A 27,563-nucleotide genomic window follows, 5' to 3' on the forward strand; every position below is an offset into this window, starting at 1 on the left:
GTTATCTTTATCACCCATTCAAAAGAATGCAAATTCGGTAGATGAATTAACCCAGGTTAATATATTCATCAACCTATGTAATGTTTCTGGCTTGAAATGGTGAAAAGAGCTAGTTAGGGGAAAAGAACTGGGGAAGGTGATCAACTTTCTGGTAATTGCCATGTTGGGTTTTGTGGAATACACTAAAAAGCATATGTAACTCACAGGGCCTGGTTTTCCAAAGCCTTGCAGTTTCAAATATTGACCTGCAGAGGACTGGAAATTTCCCTCAGGCTATAAGTCTCTGTTGCAAGATAAGGATTGTGGCACAGCAGGTTGTCGGCTCAAAGACAGACTAGTTACTGATTGTTATGTAAAGATACTGAAAAATTGCTGTAGGAAGGAATGTTTGCTAAGATCAAGCTTTTGTTAATTGCCTTACTGGAATGTCATCTGGCTTGTTTCACTGAAAGTTACCAGCCTATATTGTTAAACTATAACCCCACCTTTATTCTCTTCCTGTAACTTCCCAGTCTGGAAATAAATGCAGGAAGAGAACCCCAATTTAGAGTTAATTTCTCAAGGAAGGAATGCCTCTCTCTTGAGGGTTCCAGGAGATTAACCACTTCAGGGCTTCTCACTGCTCAGAAGAGATGGGCTTTGAGTAATCCTTTGCATCTCCGTCACCCAGGGGAAGTGGGATGACAAATCCGTGGGGGACGAAGCAACGCAAAGCAACAGAGTTTCAATTAGCAACCTTGTTAGTTCATTTGAAATTCTGTGAATTTCCAAAATATCTCATTCTTAAATTGAAGTGTTAGTAGCAAAATATATTCAGGAGTAGGGGTTATTTATGTACTATTTTTTCTACTAACATAACTGATAATTATATGTGTTATGACTAAATGGATTTTTAAGAAGACCAACATAGATTTTTTTTTTTTTAGGGGACATGAGTAATGTAGAATTACTGCAGAATGGGGCAGGGTAAATGGCTATAGGAAAACTGTGTCACAGTAAGAAAATAAAAAGACATCAGTAGTTCTCCTTTGTTCAGTCTGCAAAGGTGATTTTTACTATAGAAAACAGATCTGCAGCCTGTAAACTGGTTTGGCAGACTAGTTGGAGGAAAGGAAATAGAAAAGAAAAGAGTGGCATTACAGGAATAGCAACCTACCTTTGTAAAAGATTTACAGGCATAAGTGAACCAGACAGACAGGTTAGCTGGAAAAGGATAAGTAATGTGAGGTGGGTATAGCTCCTAGTCTTTGAATTAGTTTCTGTAAATGACCCTGACAGGGAAATTCAGAAGTATTTGTCTAAAATAGACCTAACATAGCTAAAGTATTCCATCTTCCTGCAATATATCAAACTTGATAGGGAACCAGCTAAGATGCAAATCTGCCAAACACTAACATCTACCAATGGGCATTAGAAACAAATGACAAAACAAAGCTAGACACGATCTCTCACCTCCAGGAGCTTGTAACCTAGTACTCTTACTGGAATATAAATAGACCATGTAAAATGATAGTGCTTGAGTCATAATTAGGCTACATTCCTATTATTAACAGGGTTTGAGGGGGGCTGTCTTTAGTTCAAGGAAACAATTGGAGGGCTATTTGAATATCTTAGAATTTTTAAAAATCATTTAAAAAAATCATCTGCTTCAAAGATTTCAAAGATTAAGGACAAAGACATGAACCCCTGTCCTTAAATAAATGTATAATTTAGCAGAGAACACAGTCACACACATAAATATGTCAGAACAAGTAAAACATGGAAAAAATGAAAAATGCCTCTGCCCAATTAAATAAAATCTAGAAACCTCTAACCATTTAATTTCCTCTCAACACTCAATGTTCCTTCATACTTCAAGCCTTTGCATATGCTCTTCCTTTTCATTGGAATGTCAATTTCCCCTTCCTCTGCCAAAGAACTCTTAATCATCCTCTAATACCCACTTCTAGTGCCACCTCTTATGTGAAGCTGTCCCCAAATTCAGAAGTAGGAAGTGTTACATTTCCCACTGTGTAAGGGAGACGAAAAAAGGATTACTCAAAGCACCATGAATGCGTTGAGAAGCCCGAAGGGTCATCGTGCTTGGAGTAATCCTTTTTGTGTCTCCGTTACACAGGGAGAAGTATAACAAGGAAGAGTCCTCCTCCTTTCTCTGTGCTCCCACAGCACATTATGGCATTTATAACACTGCTGAATAATACTTTAGGTCTGTCTCTCCTACTAGACTCAGGGAAAAATTTATGTCTTTTTCCAAATGCATCTTTAGTTTTATCAAAATAATATATACATATATTATTTGTGTACAAGAAGCTTGTTATGAAAAAGAGTAATACCCTCCTTATTCCTTGGTCCAGTGCCCCAGAGGCAACTATTCACAACTCTTCCAGCTTTTTCTCCTGACAGCTTTTGATTTTTCAGTCAAATAATAATACACACTAAACTTCTTTTGGTATTTTCTACACCTTGATATAGATCTTTTCTCATTCATCATTTCAGGTATACTCTGTGGGGAATATCCTTCAGTTTGGGGGAATTTTTTCACATGATTTCTTTAGCAATCTCCTCTCCATTTCATCTGTTCTCTCTTTCTGGACCTCCTATTAGGTAGCCACTGGATCCTATGATTTTATTGTTCCTATTCTTATTTTCTATCTCTAATTTTTGTATTGTTTTTGCATTATTGTATTATAAAATATTTCTTCAACATTATCCTCTAATCATTCTACTGATTTTTTATATCTGTATTATTTTTAATTTCTAAGACCTCATTTCCTGACTGTTCCCTTTTCAAAGCACATGTTTTGTTTTATAAACCCCAAACTTTTAATCTATTAGGGAATATTGATTATAGAAGTTAAAAATTTTTTTCTACTTTTTACATTGTTTCTGTTTCTTCCATTTCCTTTTTTACCCTTATAGTTTTTTTGTTTTTGTTTTGTTTTTGTTTTTTTCTTGTTAGGGACTTTTCTTAAATGACAGGGGACTATGCTTTCTGTCACCTTTGTAATTTCAGTACACAGTGAGGGACAACAAAAAGTTGAACAAATGGGTGAATAAATGAACCAAAAGGAACAGAATGATAAACACTTAAAAACTATTAAGAACGAAAAAGATGCCTAAGGACTGGAGATTAACATTATTGTGCTGATGAGATTTACAGATCATTGTCTTCTTGAGCTAGTGATTCTGGACTGCTGAAACTGCTCCTGCCAATGGGTAGTCTCCAGCATGCTAGTGGACAGACAAGGCCTTCTGTCCAAACCCCAACAATAGGTAAATTAATTTTTTTCAAAAAATTTTTAACTCCTCTTCTGCCTGGAAGAATTTAACATAGTCTATTTGCCTTGCCCACTGCAACATCCTCTTTAGTTCTAGGTTTCTAAAAAAAATTTTCTTCAGAGCTTATAAATAGGTAAATCACATCTGTTTCTTTGAAGCACTCTAGATCTAGTTTGCAGAAAGAACAGTAAAGGCAGTCAAATATAATGAATGAAATTACTTAATTAAAGAGAGAACGGAAGGCTAAGAGGGAAAAATTACTTCATAGAAAACTTATCCTCCCAATTCCAAGTTGAAAGTTGTTCTTACGTTCAAAGGAAAACACCAGGTCAACTGACAACATGCCGAGTGTTGTTCATAAAGTACACCAGAGATATTAGTAGTTTCAGAGATTTGATATCTATAGTTCCTATTACCCTTATTTATTTTTTTCAAATGATGAATGTAAAACATAATTTATTATAAAAAATACAAGAAAACAGTATTTTTAAAATTCACTTATAGGGGTCAGCCTGTGGCTCACTTGGGAGAGTGTGGTGCTGATAACACCAAGGCCACAGGTTCGGATCCCTATATAGGGATAGCCGGTTAGCTCATCTGGGAGAGCGTGGTACTGACAACACCAAGTCAAGGGTTAAGATCCCCTTACCTGTCATCTTTCTAAAAAAAAAAAAAAATTCACTTATAATCCTCCCACCCAAAGAAAATCACCCTCCACCTCTAAGTGTATATTCCAGACCTTTTTCTCCACAGATACTGATTTTTCCTCAAAAAGTATGGATCATGCTATAGATATTGTTTTACTGTGATTATATCTAGTTTGAAATTTCTCAATTTAAATCCCTGGTAATGCCAAGTGTCTACTGCCCCTCAGGTCTAAAGGCTAAAGTAAACACTAGTTGACTTAGAATCAGAAAGAATCATTTCTTCTCACAGTTTTATCAATATCTCACACTGCAAAATCTGAGACTACTCTCCATAACCACATCATGTACAATTCAAAAATCAAAAGACTGGATTTAAATCTGCCTTAAAGTGTAACCAAAGAGCTCATTTTTCTTTTTCTTCAGATTTAATCATTCTTTCTTGCATCAAAAATAACAAAATTGTAGGGTGACATTAACACATGATCATGAAACAAAAATGTGTTTCATTTCATTAGTCACAGGCTACATATCAACCAGCTGTCGAAGCTAAAAATATGTCTTCATTTAAAATTTTGTAAAACACAAGCATTTAAGACTCATTTTGAAAGAAATGTGACTTCTTTCAGTTTCCACTAACCCACTAGAAGTTTTGGAGAGGAACAAAGGAGCACCTCTAAACCAAGGGACGAAAAGGTAATGGTGGAAAATTCAAGCTAATGTATCACTATCACGTTGTTTACATCTTATCAATAAACATATGTTAAGAATGACAATTTAATATCACCCCAGATGTAAACAAAAATACATATTCTCAAAGAAAATAAGAGGCCTGAGACAGAGGTCAGGATACCAATAATAAAAGGTGTGCATTTAGTTGGGGGAGGAGTGAGCTAAGGAGAGGTGGAAAGTAATAAATATTGCCACAGCTTTTCCTCTTCAGCTGTAACAGAAAGTTTGTCAGGGTTTGCATCTGCAGGGATATTCTCAGTTCTCAAACATCAGCATCACACTCAGGTAGCATGACACAGCATAGAATAAGCCTCTAACAGATACTTATCTCCTTTGGAACAGAAGTTACATGTAGACATACATCTCTGGTCATGAAGTCCCATGACCCAGGAATCAAGTCTCAAGGTACACTTAGCCACCATAAAATATTTAATAGAAAATAATGGGATAGGGCCAAGCCCGTGGCGCACTCGGGAGAGTGCAGTGCTGGGAGCGCAGCGACGCTCCTGCCGCAGGTTTGGATCCTATATAGGAATGGCTGGTGCACTCCCTGGCTGAGTGCCGGTCACGAAAAAGACAAAAAAAAAAAAAAAAAAAATTAGAAAATAATGGGATAAACTGAAATATAAACAATCCAACTGGATTTCAGATGTAGTTACAGCAAATTGGAGAGAGATACAAAGAAATTTCAAGAGTTTTGGAAATTCCCAGTCATTTAAAAAGAAAATACACTTCACTTGATTCCAGAAAAAAAACCACAGACTCCCCTAATTCCCAGTCAGTACTCTTGTTACAACATCACATTGCCAGTCATCAATATTCTCCTATGATATTTCCTTTATTGAAATAAGAACATTTGGGCCTGGAAGGAAACATTTGAAAGGGAAAGATTTCAAGCATTTTTCTGGCTTTTCCTTTCCTCTTTTAGATATGCTCCAGTTAAACTCAAAAAAGGAGTTGTCACCCAGAGACACACAGATTGTCTCACAGTTTTTCTGTCCCCCATATAGCCTTGCTAAATACATATTTCTTGATCAAATCTTTTAACTCACAAGTAAAAATTTGTTGTGCTGTAAAAATGTAAACTCACAGGTAAAATTTTTTGGTCTTTCAATCACTACAGATCACAGAAACACCAATTAATTTCTAAATGCCAACATAATGGATACTAGTGAATTAATTTTAAAGAAGTATTTTGAATGGTCTTCAATTAAATTCTTAGCAGATTCCAATCTGATTACACTGTATATATTATAACAATTTGAATCTGCTTGCTTTGATACCCAAGACTGGTAACAATTAGTGAGGAAACCATTTAGGGCATTTTATTTTCTCCTCCAATAAGAACTTCCAATAAGGGATGAAGAAAGGATGAAATGAGAAAGAAAGAGAAGAAAAAGAGAAGAAAAACAAAAGGAGGGGAAAAGACCCTGACCCTTTCTATTTATTGATAAACACAATATTTATTACTGAAAGTACCTGGCACATATAAAATAGAGCTCTAGAAATGAAAAGTAACTTTAAAAAAAGGTAATCTTCAGCTACTTGATGTCTATTCAGCCTTGTTACATCAAAGAAACATTAATCAGCACATGAAAACATATGGAAGTAAGAAGAGGTTGGAAAAGAACACTGGTGAATCCTGAAACCAACCTTCTTATCTTAGGGTTAACCTTTGTCAGATTACAATCTCTCTAAACCTCAGTTCCTTCACCCATAAAATGGAGACATCATAGACTCTACATCTTAAGTACCCTTCCAAATCCATTATTCTTTCCACTGGTTAAATTTGAAAAGCATGGATAAAGAACAAGATAAAGAAAGCTTTGAATATACAGTTTTGATACTCATTTTGAAAATGCAAATTCGTTCCAACACAAGAGATATATTAGGGAACATTTTGAGCGTAATTTAATTTTTACATTTACTATGTGTCCATTTATGTGAATTCAGAAAACTGCCCCCAGCTGAACCAATCAGTGTAGCAATACACAAAGTAAATACAACCACACACTCAAATATCTACCAGCTCCCACAGCTCACTGTGCTGTGAGCCACACCCACCTACCCACCTCTGGTATGGCGACTTTACGTCCAATTCCAGATAATCCTTTCAACTACTTCACAAACTGCAACCCTTCCAATGCCACTCCACTAGCAAACTTCAGATTTTGCAAGGTAAACTGCCATATTTATAGTAGTATTCGTGTACTTTTAACCATTTAACATATGTAAAATTCTGTTACCAGTTTTAATAGATTCCTATCTCCTTTTTTTTTATGTGTCACTGACAAAGCTAAAGTATTGTGTCCCTAACCCTATTTCCCCCATAAGCCTTGTTGTTTTTACCACATAATGGTGTTTAGAAATTTTATATCATGTTACAGCAGAAGTGACTGTATTACTGTTTGGGAAAAAAACTAACCAATGACCAATCAATTTTTTCAAAGATTACAGATGAGCAAGCTTTGAGCAAGTCTGCTTAAGTATTAAGTCAACGTCAGTGAAAAGTCTCTTTTTCCTCCTGAACAGTTGGGTTTTTTTTCAAAGGTCTATCCATTGACTAGGTAACTCACAAATCAGATAAGAGATTCGGAGCCAGAAGGATATCATTCACTTTGAAATAGTGAACAAAAATTTGAATTTGTCAAGTACTAAAGAGGTGACACAAAGTATCTTCTAAATTCAGATCCTGAATCTGGCAGAAAATCTTGGCATGAACCACAGTAAATGTCCCAGTTCAATAATGGACGCATAATACCTACCATGAAAGAATATGCAGCAAAAAAATATTACAGTCATGCAATGGTTAATGATATAACGGTGGTCGGAGCAACAGGCTATTTAGACTAGGTGTGTGTAGGCAAGCTATAACATCTAGGTTTGCATAAGCACACTCCATGTTCATATAATGAGGACATCAACTAATGACACATTTCTCAGAATGTATTCCCATTATTAAGTGACACATGACTGTATTTCTGAAATATATTTGACAGTGCAGTAGAAACCACAGAGCCTTTACAAACATTCACTCCTAATTCTTGATAAACTCAGAGGTAAAGGAGGATAGTGAAACAAAGGCAGTCATACTTCTTTCCTAGTTTCCATGCAGAATAGAAACAGGAGACACACCGAATCACTTAGCACTGAAGCCAAAAGCTGGCTAAAACCTTTCACTCAGATCCAAAGGGCAGATAAAAATAATGCTGCTATTCAGCATGCTCAGGAAAGACAGAGAACATATTTATTTTGCCTTCTTGTATGAACCTGGACTAAAAACAAGGACTGATATGAAAAATAACAAACATGAGTGTAGTACAGTATGTGTTCCTATCTGAGGATGCTTCAAAAAGTTTGTGGAAAAATAGAATTAAAAGATAATATAAATCTTTCCATGAACTTTTTCAAGAAGACTCCTCACACATCAAAGTTATTTGGCCATTACAGTCATAATCCTGGCACCATTTCTTAAAGAATTAAACATGCTAACTTTGTTTAAACAATTGAGATTTTTGTTTATATACAAATGTACATATAGACTCAAAGGGAAAAAGTAAGAGAAAAAACACACCAAAATGGTAACAGTGATAATACTTGGGTTTGAGACAATACATTATTTATTTTCGTCTGTAGCTTTCATTATTTTATGCAGTGAGTATACATTACTTTTATTATCGGCTAACGCTCACACAATAAGAATCTCACTCATAAGCCATTGTCCCCAGGGAAGCCTAACCAGCCCAATCTGGGAGACAAAAGGCCAGAGGTGGCTGCAGGTTTACTACAGAAGAGCACTGGAAGTCCCACTATTTTATGTTTTAAGCATATGACATTAAAAAAAAAACCCTAAATTAAATATATTTGACATTTAAACTGTTAAATGCTTAACAGACAGGTTGCCAAAAAACATACTTTCTAATAATTCTATAAAATGATCTCTTACTGTTTCTGTGAATCAGGAGGAACATTATCTTTATTTCTCTCACCTTTTTCATGATCAAAGATTTTACAGGTATGTCAAAAGTGCCATTTTTCAAAGGAACTGAAATAAAATTCATATGGGATCTCACAGTGAGCAAAGACAAGTAGGTAGAAGATCATGGCACTGACAGAGATTGCTCCCTGGCACTCACTATGGAAACAGTCTTCACTGACTACTTCTTTGCTAAAACCAGAATATACCAGGTCAAAGGTCCACTTCATAACTTGAAAGTTCCCCCACAAATATTTTAATGGGCTAAGGAACAATAGGAATTTCAGAATGTGTTTCAGAACGATGGTTCAAATTCTACCAAAAAAAAAATTTCCAGCCCACCCAAAAGCATAGAAATTATATTGAATTATGTGTTTTACACAGAAATACGGAAAGGTAATTTGGAAAAAAAAAAGTGATACTGTTCACTCTCTCTCAACAAAGGCTGCAATATCCCTCGTCCTAAAGAAATCACTTTCTGAAGATACACAAATGGCCAACAGACACATGAAAAAATGCTCAGCATCACTAATCATCAGGGAAGTGCAAATCAAAACCACACTGAGATATCATCTCACCTCAGTAGCTATTATCAAAAAGACACAGAATAACAAATGCTGGTGGGGATGCAGAGAAAGCAGAACCCCCCTACACTGTTGGTGGGGCTATAAATTGGTGCAACCATTATGGAAAATAGTATGGAGGGTCCTCAGACATTACAGACAGAACTGCCATAAGACCTAGCAATTCCACTCCTGGGTATATACCCAAAGGAATGGAAATCATCGTGTCAAAAGGATACCTGCAGGGCCAGCCCATGGCTCACTTGGGGGAGTGTGGTGCTGATAACACCAAGGCCATGGGTTCGGATCCCTATATAGGGATGGCCGGTTAGCTCACTTGGGAGAGCGTGGTGCTGACAACACCAAGTCAAGGGTTAAGATCCCCTCACCAGTCATCTTTAAAAAAAAAAAGGATATCTGCACTCCTTTGTTCATCACAGCTGTATTTACAACAGACAAGAGTTGGAAGCAACCTAAATGTCCATCTTCAGACAACTGGATAAGGAAAACGTGGTATATTTACACAATGGAATACTACTCTGCCATAAAAAAGAATGGAAGACTGTGATAGATGAACTTAGAGAAAATTATGTTAAGTGGAATAAGCCAGGCACAGAAAGAGAAATATTGCATGTCCTCACTCATAAGTGGGAGCTAAAAAAAATAAACAAAGAAAAAAAGAAAGATAAAACAATCACAATAATATATTGAACTCTGAAAAGGAGAGAACAGAATTGAAGTTACCAGAGATGGGAAAGTAGGGAAGGGGACACAGGAAGAATTGTTAAAGGGCCACAAAAAACAATTACATTGCATAATGTTGAATACAGTAATTATCCTGATTTGAGCATCACATATTGCACACAGGTATTAATATTCAACTCTGTACCCCACAGATATGTACAATCAACTACGTTTAAAAAAATCACTTTCTAAGAAATTCTTATTTCTATGCTCTAATATATACGCCAATAGATTTAAGGGGTAGAATTCTTTTCAAAGAAGCAAGAAGGGAATGTAGCCCTTACATATCTGGATGGCTCTTCTAGGTTCTGGTCATTCATGTTTGTGGGAACAATCCGTGTGGCTAGCGGTCCCTCCGCAAAAGGTTTTGGTAACTGGCCTCTGAACTCTGACGGAATGAACTGAAGCTGCCAACTGTCAGAAACACAAATAAGGAGAACAAGAAAAACACAGGAGGACCATATTGCTAAATGTCCTTGACACAAGCAAACCAAAAAAAAAAAATGATCTGAAAAACATTTCACTTGAAGAAAAAATATTTTTGCTAAAACCTCAACCAGGGAGCATAAAGGCAGAGGTCACAATTCAGTCCAAAATCATTGAGAAATTTGTATCTAGAGGTCTCTCAACCCATTCCACCAACTCTTAGCAGCAAAATTTGGAACCAAACAGTCATACCATCAAACAGCCAGAGAACTGTCAAAGTTTATTGCCAATTACCATGTGATCAGAGGACTTATCAAAATTAAGGCAAATTCATCAGATGTATGGAAAAAGGGTAAAGTGTTATATGAGTAATAAGGCACTAAGAACACACTATGGGAGAAATACTTTGTTCCTGAGTAACCCTAAAAAGTTCTTTAGCTATGACACTGTTTCAAATGTAAAAGGCAAAGGCCAAAATCAACACCTAAAAAACAAGTTTTAATTTAATCATTAAGAGTGGACTTCAAATGTTCTCACCACAAAGAAATGATAAGTATGTGAGATGATGGGTATTTTAATTAGTCTGTTTGATCATTCCATATCAAAACATCACATTGTGTTCCATAAATATATACAATTATTTGTCAATTAAAAAATTTAAAAATTAATAATAATTTAATCATTAATGACTGATACGGGGTTTTCATTAAGCACAAGATACTACCTACCACCAGATAAAGCTAGCTGCTGAAGCCAGTACTCGAATGGAGCAAAATGACTCATCTTAACCAGATTTCCCTTTCATCGATTTTTTTTTGTTTTTTGTTTTGGTGGCTGGTCAGTAAGGATATCTGAACCCTTGACCTTGATGTTATTAGCACCATGCTCTAACCAAGTGAGCTAACTTGCCAGCCCCTTGCTTTTATCTAAACAGGCAGAATTAAGCAAAATACAAAGAACTCTAGGGCCTATGCTATCACACCTAAGAACAGACAGCATAAAGGAAACTATAGCTGTCTTAACAGTAGCTTTACCCAGTGTCCATATGTTGGAAGAGAATTTTCACTGTTGTTGGATGGAAAAAATTTCTTCTCTAAAAACACTCTTCTAGGGCCGGCCCGTGGCTCACTCGGGAGAGTGTGGTGCTGAGAACACCAAGGCCCCGGGTTCGGATCCCATATACGGATGGCCGGTTCGCTCACTGGCTGAGCGTGGTGCTCACAACACCAAGTCAAGGGTTAAGATCCCCTTACCGGTCATCTTTTAAAAAAATAAAATAAAATAAAAACACTCTTCTAGCTAGAGTTTCTAGACTACTTTTAGAAGTGGATTAATATCAGATAATTACAGAAATATAAATATGAATCCTCAGAAGAGCCACTAGCAGACACTTTGGGCCCAAAGAATTTTCAGAAGTGCCCAGACACCTGTGGTTATGGGCAGTGCATGATGCATACCCAGACACAGCACTCAGTCTAATGAACACAGGAGATGGCTACATAGTGCAGGTCCTGCAACTCTCTGAGATGGTAAATAATCCAATTAACTTTCTGTGAAAACTCCAAAACAAAACAAAAATTAAGGAGACACTGCCATCGAATTGCTATTTTTAGTCTCTAATTTAAAACTCTGAGAATTAAATGGCAACTTACTTATCAGGCAGAAGGAAGCTGCTGGGAAATCGATACCACTCTTTTCCCACACAGACATTTACAGGTCTGCCTTCTGGGACAGTGTGGATGGTTGGGTCTGTAGCAATTCGGTAAAATTCTGGATACAAATCAAGAGTCCCATGATATCCTGGAAGGGAGAACAGTTAGTAAAAGCCAAATATGAATAAGATTCTATCACTTAATTGTAATGCAAGTTAACCTCCCACTGTAGTCCACATGAAATTTAAAGAGTGTGAAGAGCCATAACAATTCCAACAGGAAGCCCACTCTACAGGTATAAAATGTCTCTCTAGTTGGGAAGACGGTTATAGCAGAGGCCCAATTTTGCCCACAATAATTTGCTTTCTTTCCCTTCTATACACTCTTTCACATTTTTAACTTCATGTTCTTTGAGCATATTTTAATATTCTGGAAGGCAGCTATGTTCACCACTATACCACCAACGCACTCCATATTTTAATATTCTGTATACAAATAACAATATAAGAAAGAATATAACCAAGAGAATTTAGCACCAAATTTGCACCTTAAGTTTAAGGCTTTCTTAATTCATCAGCGTCTATTAAAAGGAAACAAAATCAACCACAGAGGAAAAAATATATAGTTAATCACTAAAAGGAATTCTCAATCTTCTCTTCAATCCAGTAGTACAGAAGTGACATCCCACTCATTAATATTAAGTCTACAGTTTCTCCCTTTAGAAAAGGCCTCTTCCTAGCATAAGCCAAACATGCATTAAACAATCATTCATCAAGTAAAACTTAGGTGAAGTGCCACATGAGTGTGCGTTAAGATATGCTCAGCACATCTACCTCTGAACAGTGCCACAGAACGAGAAAATGATAACAGCCCAAACAGGAAGACTGTTCCTAATGCCAGCCAGTTCGATGTCACTGTATAGTGCTCCAAGCGGTATCGTTGAAACACAAAGTGGTAACATTTCTAGAAGAAAAGAAAACTGTATTAGTAAAAGAAGATATACCTTGCAGGATATACATAATCACAAGACATCACACTAACGCCAAGAGTGAGGAAACAGAAAAAGAGGTTCTCTTAAGGGTCTGGGCATTTACAAACACTTAGCGAGGTACCCACTCAAAATTGTAAGGTAAAAACCAACTTCTCTAAGACTATCTGGAGGTGAACCCAGCCCAAGGGCTTGCCAAGAATGAAATCTTGCTAGCTTTACAGGAAAATTATCTGGATATTTTGCCAGTGCTTAAAGTCCTAATAACTTATTTTTTAAATATTTAAACAAAAATGCTTTTTTGGTAGTTTTCTTTGATATATTAAGTATCTCAATCTGTTTTAATATCATGAGTATTAATCTTTACCTTCCTTACCAACAAGTTTTCATTAAAGTTTTTAGTATCAACAAACCATCTGATGACCAAACAAGAAGAAAAAAGAGTTCCTCACATAAAACACTAGGAACATGTTGTTAATTATCTGCTAAACTACTTTACAAACTAAATGATTATAATCTACACACATGCATGAATTCTGCTGTCTTTGAATAACTTCTCAGATCTCTTTTCTTCCTTCTTTCCCTCCTAGATGGGAACTAATTTTGGAAAGTAATTTTGCAATATATAACAAATGCCATAAATATGCTTGAACCCTTTTCCTACTTTTAAGAATCTGTCCCAAGGAAATAATGCAAATGCATAAATGAAGATATTTATCCGAGCAGTATTTATAATATTGAATAAATGAACAACCTGAATTCTTTTAACAGTGTAAAGGATTTCCTTTAAATAACTTCGCCTAATGTTACACATAATAAAGTCAATAAATTTTTATTCAAGGAATTTTACATGTTGTGATTCCATCCACAGCCCATCAAGGTCACCTCTAAAGCTTCAGTCAAGATTTAGCTTCAAGACAGCCCTTTTTAAAAGAATTGATGCTTAATCCACAGTTGTCCTCTCAGCCCTACACAGCAATATAAAAGTAAGTTTACATTTCCAAAGATGATCATATAGTAATCAAGAATTTGAGTTCTGGAGCCAGCTTCCCCGAGGTTATTAGCAAATTAGATAGGCAAAGCACATTTGCAAGGCTCCAGAGATCTAAGCATGCTCTGTGTTGAGTGAGAATTTGAAATGTGGCAGTTGACTAGAAAATCATGGGGGGTTTGCACTGTATTGCTATTGGACAGTGCTCATCTAGGCAATGGAAGTAAAACAAGTAACAGTTTAATAAAGGGTTAATAAAATGCTCCCAATAGGCTGATTGCTAGCAGGTAGCAGACAGAAAACCTAGTGGGAAACATTTTTATAGTCATGCTCACAGCAAATGATAAACTGCATTCTAAAAGCCTTGGTAATGACCATGAGTAATTTAAATTCTAACATGAACTACATCCAATCATTATATGTAATCAATTTAAAATATTATATGTTACATAATAATGTTATACATCATATTCAATTCAGTAGAACATTATACTGGTATTAAAATTATGGATATTGATATGACAACGTAGAGAATGTTATGATATATTACTATAAAAGGGATATAGAGTTATACGTACACTTACTATTACCAACCATAATAAACCTTGATATGTGATATGCGAAAATGTGAAAAGTGTTTTTGTTAGGGTGGTGGGATTAATTTTTCTTTTACCACTTTCTAAATTATCTGCAATGAAATTAAATTATTTTTATACTAAAATTATTTTTAAAACTACCACCCTAACGTGGCTGAACCTTGAAAACATTATGCTAAGTGAAAGAAGCCAGTCACAAAAGACAACATATTTTATGATTCCATTTATATGAAATTTCCAGAATAGGGAAATTGAGGGAAAAAAAGTAGATTGGTGATTGCTCAGGGCTGGGTAAATATTGAAAAGGTGGTAGGGGGAATGACAGCTAAAGGATACAGGGGCTTTCAAGTGATAAAAACATTCCAAAATTGACTGTGGTGTTGATTGCACTTATCTGTGAATATACTAAAAACCACTTAATTATACACTTTAAATAGGTAAACTATAGGGTTTGTAGATTATACCTCAATAAATCTGTTAAATAAAAACCTATCACTCTAATTTTTTTTCCTGCCAATTACAAATGGTAGCAGAGGGCAAGAAACAGTGCTGAGGCTACTAAGGCCATACAGAGATATTCAAAAAAGATAAGATTGGCTCTGTCAAGGAACTCACCTGGGCAGGTTTTAAACAAGGATTATAGGGCCGACCCTGCAGCGCACTCGGGAGAGTGCGGCGCTGGGAGCGCAGCAGTGCTCCCGCCGCGGGTTCAGATCCTATATAAGGATGGCCGGTGAGCTCACTGGCTGAGCGCAGTGCGGCCGGTCGCAAAAATGACAAAAATAAATAAATAAATAAATAAATAAACAAGGATTATAAAGTGTCCCATATTGCTAACTGCCTGATGTAATCCCAAACCTTGAGCAAGTTTTATTCTGAACTAGTAGCTGAAGAGCAAACATTCCATTAGCTCTGCCAAGGGGTGCCACCATTCTATGGTGGATCCATATAATGACTTAAAAATGCATCTTTCTTAGCAATTGGATTCTTGTTAGTAACAGAGACAAATTAACACTGCAAATACGTAATCAGCAAATGAGAGTATGATAAACAGCTAAGCAATCAATACATAAAGCTTTAATAACATGATCTGTATCAGGTTTAAGGTTATGGATAAAACATCTTAAGTGGAAGCATTCTGTAATTTGCCCTTAAGTTTTGTGAGCAATTATCTAATACGTGAAACAGCATGAGACAGACATACTCTTCCCTGAAACTCACCTGAAGTGCAGAAAGAGCCACAGCACCACAGAGACATATAAGTGGATATACAGGGAAAAGAAATCTCTCCTCTTTGTGAGGCTGGATGAAGAAAATTATAAACCAAATATACATTGGAGCCAAGGTAAGCCAATATGGATGGCCTAAATTCTGAACTGCAAGACAAAGAAAAATATCCACCTTTCATCATATTAGAACAAAACAACATATTTAGCTTCAATTTTCTCATGATCTCGAATTTGAAAGCATGCCCTAAGGCACCCCATAAAATGTTTCAACTCTCATATTCACATTTTCTCCAACATAATAAAGGCATCAAGAAGAAAAAGGAATATTCCCCTTAAACTCTTCTAAGAGATCCAAAATCTAAAGGAAGGCATAGTACTGGATTTGGCTAGAACACAAATGAAAGTCAGGTTATTAGGTAATAGAGAACTTAATAATTTCTATATTGAATGAAGAAAAAAGAACCCATCTCCCCCTAATGAGTTCAGCCACTAAGACTAAAGGATCCTGAGACTATCCAAAAGCATAATATAAACTCATTTCTTGGGTTTTAAATCCTATGTTCTGTTTGATACATTAATCCTCTTACCTATACACCAATTGGTCTGTTCATGTATCTACAGATCAAAGGAAAGTAAAGTAGCTGGATTCTCAAACCCATCACTGGTTTTCATTAAGCCACAAATGACAGAGTGTGCTTCAAGACAAACACAGAAACACTCTTAAAGGAAGTTTGCTTATTAAATTTTTTTCTCTGTAGTACCCATCCACTCTGAATCCCAAAATTGGAACAAAAATGTACTTAAAGCATGTGAAAGAATTAAAGGAATGTAATAAACACTAAGACCCAAGCACCTGCTGGAAAGCTCCTGTGGTTAAGTACATGAGCACTGAATGAGAAGCCTGCAACCCACAGCAAAGGCATCTCCTACTGTTTTTCTATTAGTGATAATGAACAGACCATAAGAAACACTGGCAAAGGGTAGTTAGTGGTGCCCACTATGTCTGTAATGAGCAAGTTCATATTACAAGATCAATAGTCCTATCATCAATATCCAATTTAGCAATGACAAATGTAGTATTCCTAGGTAATCTGTATCTCTGCAGAAATACTTTAGGGATAAAAATTCTTCAACTGTAATAACAAGCTTATTTTTTAAACTTTCCACTCTAAGATTTTATCATGAGATTTTAGGTTATAATTTAGGATTTATACCTTTCCAAGTAACATATTTTAAGTTGGGATTTTTTAACTATAAAAAAATTAACTAGTTATTTTCAATAAATAAACAGTTTTTTCCTCTTCTGTACCTCAAAGGCTAACAAATAATTTCTTAAAATATGGCCAAAAATTTTAAAATGTCCTCCATAAAATATACAAAATCAGAACCACAATAATACATGATGGGATCGTGGGTGATTTCTTTCCTTCTTTATATTTTTCTATGCTTTTTTCCCTTTTAAAAAAATATTGTTTCTATTGTAAAATACACATAAATGTATAAAGAAAAACTGAAAGCACTCATTCTTTTCCTAGGTGGATGTGTGTATATTATACATTTTTAAACCAAAATTAGATTCATACCACTTTTTTACATCACAAGCATTTCCAAGTTTTCCACAAGCATAAGTTATTTTTATAGTCAGAAAAACAGTTACTTCTCAAAAAAAGAAAAAATGATCCTTAAGAAATACAAGGGCTGGCCTATTAGCTTAGCTGGTTAGATCATGGTGTTATAACACCAAGATCAAGGGTTCAGATCCCCGTACCAGCCAACTACAAAAAAAAGAGGGGGAAAAAAAAAAAAGAAAGAAAGAAAGAAAGAAAAATACAGGGGATAGAGGAATAAGTTAATACTTAAAGGGAGCAAACAGCTGAATCCAAAATGTGGGACACTATGTAAGATGAATGACCTGGTTTCTTTAAGAAATCTTTGGGAGAAAAAAAATAAGATGGGGGCCCTCTTCTAAAGCTTAAGAAACATAATACCAAATTCAGTATGTGAGCCTTGTTTAGATCCTGCTTTAAACTAACTACAAAGGGGTATTTTTTAGACGATCTAGGAAATCTGAATATCAACTGAGTGTTAGAGGATATAAAGAAATTATTGTTAATTGTTAGGATAACGGCAGTATGGTTATGATAAAACAAAAGTCCTAAAACAAAGCAAAAGTGAATCTGAAGACTGTTCTAATATTCTTATAATATAGCAAACTCTTAAACTATTAATAGTAGAAAAGCAGAATGCGAGGGGACGGGGGAGGATCAATCATATGGCATCCAAATCAGACTGAAAAGTCTGAAATTGAGTCTCTTTCCAAAGCTCATATGAATTTCTGCTCAAATCTGTCTTCCATAAAGGAAACTATAGGCACTAGTTATGCAGAGCCATGACAGCTTGAGAAAACACCAGCGTGCAATACAGAATCAGAGTAAGTAAAATAAATGACAAACCAAATCTTCCACTTTAAGGCAGACACAGAAGCAAAATAGAACAAAGAGGAGCATCATGCTTCTTAGGAAGTCCAAACCTTCTCCTACTTCAGTATCAAATAATTCCTCTATGGTTTAGTTTGCAGACTTTTGGCTGAAGGAATTTCCTGAAGAATGTTTGCTTCTGTCATGGATTATCTTAAGCAATCTAACAGGTTAACACACACTTCTTTAAAGGACAGAAGATTTGGTCTTATCTTCTCAGGTTTTATAAATGCTTTTGCCTCCCTGGGTGACTGGGTAAATTATACTGACTTCCTCACGTGAAAGGCTATAAAACTCCTCCTTCTGTCAGTTTAATTTGTAACAATTAAGCAAATCATCACATAGGTTCAAATAATCTACAAACACAGACTGAAAATTCAATAAGCCAACCATTTCCATAGAAAGAAAATGGAGAATAAAGTAGAATTTTTCTTCACTTCTTGGTATACATTGTTACTTGATCTCTCCTCCCAAAAACCTACCATCTCTTATGCCACTCACCATGAAATCTCTGCAGCAGGCATTCCATAAGAGAAGTTAGTGGCAAGACCAGGAGAGCCAAAGCAAAGGCTACATTGAAATTCAGAAACCCGTTAACTAAATAGAAATACCAGGGTTCTGTACCTGAGGGAGACATAAAGAGAAGAAATCATCAGTGGATTGCCTTCAACACCTACTACAGTACTTGACTCATAATGTTCTTTGTTCAAGTAACACTGATGATTCCTGAAGTAAATGAGAGTCCACAAACCCACTCTCTTTCCATGCTCAGTCACACACAGGAAGCACAAGAGCAGAAGATGGGAGAGAATAGGTTTGGTCATGATTTAGAAAGAAATCAAGTTTCAAATATTTAGCTGTGTTTTCTATAGTGACCACTATATCTAGCACAAATTGCCACACCCAAATGGAACTAATACTTTTTTCAGAACCATCAAATAATTTAAATAGCTTTAGAGCCATGTAGAGCTAAAATAATAAAAATGCCATTTGAAGTTAATTACTCTCTCAACATTTTGCAGACCAAAAGAAAGAGTGATTAAAAAAAAAAAAAAAAAAACTTGGTCTGAGCTATTCAGGCTTCTTTCTCCCACTGTGTTTTCACCTGTTTGTCCCATTTATATTCTAGCATCTTTCCCACTGATATGCTCAACCACTATTTTATAGTCATTTACATAGGGTGCCATGTGTTTGGTAAAAATCAACAACTTATTTTTCTTAGGATCATATTCAGAGACCCAGGCCCTGCTCAGAAGGTTTGAGTATTTGGAATGAAGCAAAATGACTGAAAACACAAGCCTCATTCACACTAGTTTTGATTCTCTAATTCAAAATCCTTAAACCCAAATGATGAGAAACAGCCCCCCTCTGCACATTTTGCAGGTTTTTCCTCTGCTTTCCCCTCTGTATGATTACTTCAATCAGGCAGTGAATGACACATGCGGGTTTTAATCACTGCGTGTTGTGACACTGCCTTGCACCATAGCAATTTCCTGCAATCAGCGTTGCTTAAAAGGGTAATCAGAAAGCAGAGGAATAATCAAAAAAACCTGACATTTTTGCAGCTTACACAGCAAAATAAGATTAGAAACCAAATCCATAATGCTAGAAACATTCAGGGGAGAAGTTAAGAGGGAAGGGAATTACACTAAGAAAAGGTTCAAGTTCAACTGTGTAGCATCTTTGGAGGAAGCTCACTCCTTCCTATCTAAATACAATGATTGAGGTTGTTCAAGAACAGAGGTCCTATCCCAGGCCAAATTCATTAGGGACATTTTAATCTTGTATTCTTTACAAATAACCATTTAAGTTGTAGAAAACTAATAAACGGTTTTATTTTCAAAACAGAAATATATGTCTGCTCTGGATTTTAATTAATATTTAACAACATATTTCCTAAGATGAGTCCTTTAGGAACCAGTTTCCAGAGAGCCAGGCTTTTGCACAATCCTGTCCTAATCACCACTGTGGAGGCAGTGCTATCAACCTTTGACCCACCTTTTTACTTAACAGAATTCTGGTAATCTGAGCCTGTGAAGAAAAACCACAGAGTGACCAGAGAGATAGGGGGTCATCTTTTACATCATCTATTACATAAATAGAATAAAGTCTCATCTCTTTGATACTTGCAAATACAGATAGTTTTTCCAGGGAAGCTCTTCAGTTCCCAAAAATATTAGTCTGTACCACAACTTAACTATACTCTCCTGTTAGAGCTATCTTTTTACCTGTACTATACTCCAAGATGCAGAACCAAAAGTATTAAGTTGGTAAACTCAATTATTTTTACATGCTGGGAGCTCATAAATCAAGTTACCAGCTAGGCTGTGAACATTTCATAAGAGACTGTTATTTCCCTGAAGGACAGGGCAAAAATTGGGGGGATAAGCCAATAGTAAAGAAGGTTCAAGTGACAACAGTCTTAAAAACAAGAGCAAAAGGGGGCAAAAAGAGTGAATTCTGTTAGCTAGTGTCCTCCCCTACTTGATGAAACACCTGCTTTAGGAAAGAAAAGGTTATAAACTTTTATTTCTTTCTAGGGAGATACTTAATGCTGCTGCTTAGAAAACATCAAAGCTGAACTATGCAGAAAAAAATGTGTAAGAATGACAAGCTAGGTGTTGAATTGGTGCAAGATATAAGGTGAAAGAAAGCTGGCAGCAGGTTCTCTGCAGGGAGTGACTCACCAACCGCTCTCTTTGTGGAAAGTGCCTCAATCCCTTTCATTCAAATGGGCTAAAGGGAGCTTTGAAAGACACTAAAAGAAGAAGGGATAATGTTTACCATTCTACAGATTGAATGAAGGGAAACCATTTTACAGGCCTATAATTTTATAGAACTGTAGGAACTAAATTACAGTAAGGCATCCTTATAAATTTCAAATTTGCACCACCAAGAGGGAAAAGCCACCAAGGTTCAATAGAAATGATTAACAAAAGAGAGGAAGGCTCTAGAACAGTTCTGGCTGGCAGTCAACTCTAAGCAGGCCTCTTAAGACCCCAGTGAAGCTTTTTCCTCTGCTGCTGCAAGAATGAAAAACTGCAGGCCTTCTCACAGAGGGCATTCAGCTTTACCTTCCAAAACTTCCCATCCAGTGATGTAACAGACGTTGATAAAGCACATAAAGACAATGGGGTCCTGCCCTATGCTGCAAAGTGGCATCCTTGAGTAGACCCACTATTCTTTTTCAGGGAAGAGTATTTCTTGTAAATGTCCTCCCATGCCTTCTCCAGGCCCGTGTACTCATCAGAGAGCGCTACTCTCCAGTCTCCAGACAAAAATATTTGCTGACAACAACATCTGAGAACTTTAAATGTTACAAGGCCAAATCAGTGCCAATACTAACCACTTTTTCCCATGACACTAAGTTTCACCTATTGATCTCTGACCACACAGAAATGTTTTCTCTATGACTTTGCAATTTTAGTCTACACTACTCTAAATTTCCTAGATGCCAACTATTCTTTACCTCATCCAAACACTCCTTTCTTCAACAAGGGTCCAGTGAAGTGCTTCCCTGTAAAAGAGAGACTGCCAGCTCTCCAGGGGCTCTAGATCACCCTTCAGTCCAAACTACATAGACCTTCAAAAGTGCAACTTTCCACCTATTCTATAGACTGGATCTTATCTTCTACTTCCCCCAACTCCTATTCTCTGTTTTTGCAAGCTTATTCTCCTGTAGAATCTCAATGGCTTTGGAATCAGACAACCCTGGGCTCTTATCCCACTTCTGCCACTTACTCAACTATGTGGCAGGTTCCTCATCATCTCAAGCTCAGTTTCCTCATCTGGAAATAAGGATTAATAATGCCTATCTCATGGAGTTTTTATAATGGGAAGAAGAGAGTATATGTAAAATTTCTGGCATTTAATAGGCATTCAATAAACAAAAACTATTGTAATTAATATTTATGAAAAAGTACTCCTCTTCTTTCCTCTGGCTTCAAAAGAAAAGGAGTCAGCTAAGGTCTGGAATGTGTCATTAAATATGCTACCTAGCCAAGAAAGTATAGAAAGGTACCTTTGAAAACCAGAAACAATAGAGTAAATATTTATATGATTACAATCACAATGGAGAGATTAAAATGATCTTGTTTGTGCCTAAATAGTTTCTATCTAAAATTCAGTCAATGCAGTAAAAATATTAAATCTGTAAAAAGAACTCAATATTCAATCTTTTTGCCTCAGCAGTTCCTACACTTGATATTCCATTTGTCTGAAATGCATTCCCCTAGCAACTGCTAGGAAAAGTCCTACTCTTCCTTCCAGGCTTGGCTCAAGAACCACACTTTTCCTGACACCACCAGAAAGACTTGCTTCTATGATTCCCTATCTTCCCACTGTAGCAAATACACTGTAACATAATTATCTATTTGTGTGTCCATAGCCTTATTAGACAGTAAATCTTATAAGGACACATGGTAATCAAAAGCAATTTAATTATTGTTTCTCTAACTAAAGTCCATTTATCCATCCATTCAAGACATATTTATAGGATTACTATGTTCTTACATATGAGAAACAGCACTAAGAAATGTATGTAAAAACTATCAGCACAATGCTTTTTTAATTTTCAGATAAGAAACTGTGTGCCTATCGTAGCTAATGAGGCACTTCAGGCAGGATATTGTTGTAAAATAGGCAAAATAATGCCAGATAGGGCCAAACATGTAAGTAAAGTGATAGAGTTGGAGTTTCTAAAACAAAAGATGCTGTCTCACTGTTTTGACAATTTTATAGCAGCAAAGCATCTGTAAAAGATAGGTCTTTGATATTTACTGAATGGATTCACCAATCATAACAAAATCAGCTGACAGTCACAAAGTACTTTTTGGTTTAAAAAGTATTTTACATCTATTATTCTTATTTGGTATCAAGAAAATCCCAAGCCAGCAGCACAACGGGTCTAACCAAAGCAGTTCTAGCACCCAATAGTAATCAAGGCACTAAGGTAACCTGGTAGATACTCCGGAATTTATTCATTCATTCTTGACAAATCTTTATTGCAAACCTGGAATATTTAAAGAATTCCTACTCTAAAGATGAAAGAGACCTCTCTTTAAAAGCCTGCTAAAGCAAAAAGGAGTTAACACTCTTTAAAAGAATGAAAAGCAGACCAAAGATATTTGTCAAATTCAAAGATGAGGTAAAACACAAAAGTTCTATCATCAAGGAACAATTCCCAGTATGACAATTCCTCTGTCTTAACAAAGCCTTTGCTACCATTAGGAAAGTGATCAATTCCTATACATTCAAAATAGCAAAATCTGAACTGAAGCTATTCCAGGTTCATCAAAGTAGGCAGAAAGAAGCCCCAGGAACCCTTTCCCAGCAAAACACTGGCTGAAATAAACAGCAAATGTCAATGTCCAAGGAAAGACTGGCCACTGTTCTACTGGATCCCAAGACCTACCACAAGGGTCCCTGACCCATCCACTGTTAAACTGAAAACATAAACTTAGGTCAGAATTTATTCTTCCTTTCCTACTTTCCCTACCAGTCTGATTATTTCTAGATTTATAAAGCTACATCAATCTAGATGGCTACAAAAAATGTCACTTTTATATACTCTCATAAAAGGTTTTATAAATGAGCAGTCAGAACACCAATATATAATAACCCATTTATAAAGGTAAAGCCAATTTTTCAAAATTAACACAAATTAACTCAAGTAATTCACCCATACAGAATGGATATTATGTTTCCAATAGGCTCCATGTAAATTGATTTCTACTGTGCAATCTGGGTCTAAAACCCTTTATTGTCTTATAGAATTAAAAAAATGTTAAAAGTAAACTTTTAGTAACAAGGGGGAATTAAAAACATGGAAACTCCATAGCTAAAGAGAGACATCTAGAGGCAAAAGCTTAAAGCTAGGGCTTTTTCTAACATCCTTGGAAATCTTGGAGCCATAAAGAAGCCTTTTAAAGTTCTTTCACTTACAATTATTCTCTAACCATGTGGTTTGTGAATTCAATTCACCCAATAAAACACTTCTTATTTTAATCTATTATTTGCCATCTAAACTGACAATATTCCTAAAATCCCAGGAGGCTAAAGTAAATCTCATTCATATTCTTACTTTAAATCTCATCCAATCTGTTTGTTCTACTGGCAAAATGGCACAGGCAAATGATGGACATAGCTAGTGACAAAACTTAAATCTATAAGGGCTACAGATAGAGATAATATTAACCTGTGTCACAGCAGAGCCCCAAGACAATTACATATATAGAATGCTATAAAACCCTCAAAAGATTAAGGCAGAAGAAACTATACTTACTTTAATGAAAAAACTCTCTCTCATAAAATGTTTATTGACTTGGCTGATTGGGTCAGAAAGATCTCTAGCCCATCTCTCTGTAACTGTAAGTAAATCAAACGCTCTCAGGTGCCAAATAAAAGTGGCTCAAAGGCTGGTTTAATGAAAGTCATCAGGGGAGGGGTAGAGATGGAGGTAAACTGGAGAATGCATCCCCAGATTAAAAGCATTCGATTTTTTTTCTCTTAATCTTAAAATAGCCAAACTACCCACACTCTCAGGCTGACCTCATCCCCATTTGCTACAGTTTGTCTAAAGATTTTCCAGACTTTCTCCCCTAATGCCTGATACTGAGTGATGCAAATTTTAAAAAAGAAAAAGTAACATCAAATGTCTATAAGTATAGAAAATGTCTGGATGAATATATCCCCAGGTGTTAACAACAGCTATGTGGAGATGATAAGATTATGTCTTAATTTTCTTCTTTTTGTTATCATATTGATTTTCTAATAAAAAGAGGAAAACAGTAACTTTTAATAAAAAAAAAAAAAGAGTAGAATCAAAAACCATGGCATACCCAACAGAGTCCTCAAAACTCTGAAGATGGGAATAACAGAGAACTTATATCTGAAAATCACGTTAAGCAGGAGAAATATTTGAGTGGCTACATGTCATCACTATGCTATATTAAAATGTCATTCTATTTTTATATAGAAAAAGACAAGCACCAGCAAAGAAATATATTTGATGAAATGGGGCAACTAAATTAAAATTTTGAAGCTCAGGCAAATTAAGCTATCTCCTAACTCTTCCCCAAAGCTATCACCTCTTTCCCAAATTTCATAAAGCCTTACCATAAAGATCAGGTCCATGATGAGTAAAGACATTATACAAAACAATGTTGAGTGGTGCAATCACCAACTTCCCATAATAATAGCTGTCAATGACCACCACAGGCACCTAAAACAGAGCAGAAAATCCCCAACAATTGTAAAGTTTTGCTCTGGAAACATTCCCAAAATGCTAACAGAATAAACCTGAGAATGAAATATAGCATAAACTCCTAATGTTCCCTTTTTCACATCTAAAAGTTGCTTTCGTTACAACTCTAGAACAAAACAAGAAAAAAAGAAAACTCACCAGAAAGAGCATTAGGGCCACCAGGAACCACTGACAGAAACTCTTCCACCTGTGTTTCATGACCAGCAAATCAAAGGCAATGGGTAAACTAACAGAGAAACAGAGAGTGGGGAGTTAAAATACTTACAGAAACAGATCAGATTCACATGTACCTCAAGCTAAACAGAATAAAATGTCTCCATCAATTATAGTGAGGTATATATATATATATATATATATATATATATATATATATATATATATATATATATAGCTGCTATGTCTTCTCAAAAATACAGCTATTTGTCGCTTAACAGTGGGGATGCATTCTGAGAAATGTGTCATTAGGTAACTTTGTCATTGTGCAAAAATCAGAGTATATTTAAACCTAGATGGTATAGGGTACTACACACTTAGGCTATATGATATAGCCTATTGCCATACGTGTCATAACACCTGTACTTCTCCTTTGATAAGTCATCATACTTTTAATTACTTGTTCAATGTCTGACTTTCCTACTAAAACGTAAGCTCCAAAAGGGGCAGAACCATGACTATCTAATTTATACAATATCATCAGTGCCTAGCACAATGTATTCAATAAATAACAGTAGATTGCTAACTGATTGATTGCAATGCTGAAATCACTTATCACAACTAAAGGCAGACCAATCAAAATGCGCCACTCAGAGGTATTTGGGGAACTCAGCAAAGTTCAACATATATGGAATAAAGAATGAAAGGAATGAAGAAATTGACAAAAAGAGGCTGGAATTGTAAAAACCGGGAAGATAATGCAAAGCTTTGTGAGTCCCCTTTGGGTTTGGACACCATAAAGCAGGGACTGGCAAACTTTGTGGACCTGACAATATATATTTTAGGCTTTGCAGGCCATATATGGTCTCTGTTCCATGCTCTTCTGTATGTGTGTGTTGTTTTTAAACAACCCTTTAAAAATGTAAAAACTATTCTTAGTTCTTGGATGTACAAACACAGGCAAGCTAGATTTGGGCCATGGGCCACAGTTTGCCAACATAAAATTTATGACATAAAGCAATGGGGAAGCTATTATAGAGTTTACAACAGAGGAGAAATAAAACCACATATGCATTTTAGGAAGATAACTCCAGTTTGAGAGTAGATAGTAGCTTCACACGGGTCAATATTAGAGACAAAGAGATCATTCAAAAGGCTGTGCAGTAATCCAGGAATGGGGAGATCGGGGGGGTGAAATAGATTCAAAAGATATTCAGGACATACAATGTGCAAAAGAGAAAAGAGTCATAGATAATTTTCAGGGTTCTGGCTCAGTACTGAGAAGATGATGGTACCATTCCCTGGGATAAAAACATAGGCAAAGGAACAGATATGGAGGGAAGATTGAGTTCAGGAGATATCTAATGAGCAGCTAGGAATATACAAGTGAAGCTCAAGAGAGATGACTGTACTAGACAAAAAGATATGGGAATCATCAAGGTGGCTGAGAGAGAGCAGAGAGTATAGAAGAGGGCCAAAGATAAAATCTTCAGGAATAAAATAATTTGAGGATGATATGCAGAATAGAAGAAAGGAATGGAGCTGGGGAAACCAGCCTTTAAAGGGCCATTAAGAAAGTTTAAAATGACCCATTCTCTGACTTAATAACTCCCCTTCTAAAAATTTCCCCACAGATAAATTTCAACAAGTACATAAAGACACCTTTACAAAAATGTTCACTGAAGCATTGCGTACAATAGCAAAAAAATGAAAACCAAATCTCTAACCAATAAGGTAATGGTTAAATAAATAATGGATAAGGGCCGGCCCATGGCTCACTCGGGAGAGTGTGGTGCTGATAACACCAAGGCCATGGGTTCAAATCCTATATGCAGATGGCCGGTTTGCT

At 36.0% G+C, this 27,563-nt stretch overlaps 1 protein-coding gene and 1 non-coding gene across 2 annotated transcripts in view; both read right to left on the minus strand.

Moving 5' to 3' along the window:
- The window catches only part of ALG9 (ALG9 alpha-1,2-mannosyltransferase), a 98,604-nt gene that overhangs the window by 46,788 nt on the left and 24,253 nt on the right, over positions 1 to 27,563 (minus strand). Inside the window, exons 7-13 of the mRNA XM_063092925.1 lie at positions 25,700 to 25,787; positions 25,414 to 25,519; positions 18,799 to 18,921; positions 15,813 to 15,967; positions 12,850 to 12,979; positions 12,017 to 12,164; positions 10,223 to 10,352 (exon numbers count right to left, since the gene is read on the minus strand). Of these exons, the coding sequence (XP_062948995.1) occupies positions 10,223 to 10,352; positions 12,017 to 12,164; positions 12,850 to 12,979; positions 15,813 to 15,967; positions 18,799 to 18,921; positions 25,414 to 25,519; positions 25,700 to 25,787 (880 nt within the window). The remainder of the gene's footprint in view (positions 1 to 10,222; positions 10,353 to 12,016; positions 12,165 to 12,849; positions 12,980 to 15,812; positions 15,968 to 18,798; positions 18,922 to 25,413; positions 25,520 to 25,699; positions 25,788 to 27,563) is intronic.
- Positions 14,253 to 14,372, minus strand: LOC134377455 (small nucleolar RNA SNORA32). Its single transcript, XR_010023497.1, has one exon. It is a non-coding gene; the product is annotated as a small nucleolar RNA SNORA32 (small nucleolar RNA).

This window comes from Cynocephalus volans, chromosome 4 (genome assembly GCF_027409185.1).
Source record: "Cynocephalus volans isolate mCynVol1 chromosome 4, mCynVol1.pri, whole genome shotgun sequence".
Lineage (NCBI taxonomy): Eukaryota > Metazoa > Chordata > Mammalia > Dermoptera > Cynocephalidae > Cynocephalus > Cynocephalus volans.